Source organism: Drosophila suzukii (genome assembly GCF_043229965.1).
Source record: "Drosophila suzukii chromosome 2 unlocalized genomic scaffold, CBGP_Dsuzu_IsoJpt1.0 scf_2c, whole genome shotgun sequence".
Lineage (NCBI taxonomy): Eukaryota > Metazoa > Arthropoda > Insecta > Diptera > Drosophilidae > Drosophila > Drosophila suzukii.
In genome coordinates this window covers 22,674,329-22,676,067 of record NW_027255896.1, presented here as the reverse complement: position 1 = coordinate 22,676,067, position 1,739 = coordinate 22,674,329, and the positions used below count along the sequence as shown (strand labels likewise).

The window sequence follows — 1,739 nt, the reverse complement described above, 5'->3', positions numbered from 1 at the left end:
CTGCGATGCTAGCATGTAAGCTTATGGAGCGTGTCTATACTTGCGATCGGAAACCAATGGAGAATCGAAAGTCCATCTGCTCTGTGCCAAGTCAATGGTACCTCCATTGAAGGCCTTAACAATTCCAAGATTGGCTGAGCTAATCGTAAACGCCAAGGAAGCCATAGATTTCGATTGCACCTTTCATTGCTGGTCGGATTCGTCTATTGTGTTGGCGTGGATTCGGCAACCTCCGAGGGAGTTTAACATTTTCGTATCAAACAGAATCGCGAAAATTCAGGAGATGACAAAAGACATGACTTGGCATCACGTTCCTACAAACTTGAATCCGGCAGACGTCGTATCGCGAGGATGTACCCCAAGAGAATTGTTGGAACATTCCCTTTGGGCTAACGGGCCTCCATTCCTTCTGCAAAGCTCGTCGAATTGGCCGTCCCTGCTAGACTCAGTAAAGGATCTTCCAGACCGCCGTTCTGTGGCTCTAATTGGTTCCGTTTGCATAGACAGAGGATCGCAGGCGCTGCTTGCCGCATTACGGCAAAGGTACTGGCCGATTGGAGGCCGCAAGTTCGTCGCCAGCGTTATCAACAAATGCGTTTGATGTTTCCGAATGAAGCCTGTTACTTGGGAGTACGTCATGGGTAGCCTGCCAGCAAATGTATAGAGTGCAGCCCAATGCAGCTTTTCATACCACAGGAGTGGACTATTGTGGGCCATTCTATCATAAGGCAGAGGCCAGAAATAAGGCACCCTACAAGTTTTATATCGCCGTCCTTGTTTGCTTTTCCACGAAGGCCGCTCATTTGGAAGTAGTCCAGGATCTCACGACGGATTCTTTCATCGCAGCGCTGAGGAGATTCATCAGCCTTAGAGACAGTCCGCGTACCATTTGGAGGGACAATGCTACAAACTTTGTCGGTGCAAAGAGCGAGCATGCCGAGCTGAAAGAGCTCTTTTCGAGCGAGCAGCACACAGCATCGATATATTCCGTTTGTTTAGATAATGGGATCGATATGAAGTTCATCCCTCCTCGTGACCCGCACTTTGGTGGTTTATGGGAGGCTGCTGTGAAGTCAGCTAAATTTCACTTCTACAGAGTAGTCGATGCATCCATTTTAGCCATCGATGAATTAAGAAGTCTTGCTTATGAGATTTCTGCTATACTTAACTCCCGTCCACTCTGTCCAATTTCAGAAAATGCTGAAAGCCTTGAGGTGCTAACACCGGCGCATTTCCTGAAGGGTTCCAGCTACACTAAGTTTCCTGAACCTGACATTACTCATCTTCGCGAAGGCCGCCTCAGCAGATGGCAGCGGGTGACCCAGATGCAAAAACATTTCTGGAAAAGGTGGAGCACCGAGTATTTGTCCCTACTTCAAGAGAGCCGTCGCCAAGCTGGCCGTTCTGCCCATCGATTCCGAGATAGTTGGAACCTTACCTCTTCCAACGGGGGGAGTCTGTTCGTAGCAGATCGCCAGCGCCTAGTCATGCGCGCATAGGTGTACGACGGCACATGCAGCGCTCTCTGCTTATCTTTGTCGCTTTCTTTCTTAAACCACTAAAGCTGTCGCTTATCTATTCAGCAACTACTTTGTAAGCCTGCAAATGTCTATATGAAGTTCTTGGAGCCGAGCTTTTACACAGTCCGTCTGCCGCTCCGAATAAACGCTATACATTTTAATATAACTATTCGTGCGTTATTAATTATAAATATAAGGGTGACATATTTGTTGTCTTCC

The 1,739-nt window shown here is 47.8% G+C and overlaps 1 protein-coding gene across 1 annotated transcript; it reads left to right on the top strand.

Moving 5' to 3' along the window:
• Positions 1-656: 656 nt before the first annotated feature.
• On the top strand, positions 657-1,499 carry LOC139354356 (uncharacterized). Its single transcript, XM_070998580.1, has one exon. It carries the CDS (start codon positions 657-659, stop codon positions 1,497-1,499), a length of 843 nt encoding a protein of 280 aa, XP_070854681.1.
• Positions 1,500-1,739: the final 240 nt, after the last annotated feature.

What these genes read in the sequence shown, in the direction of transcription:
- LOC139354356 (XM_070998580.1), top strand. Translation starts at nt 657, where the DNA reads ATGTATAGAGTGCAGCCCAATGCAGCTTTTCATACCACAGGAGTGGAC.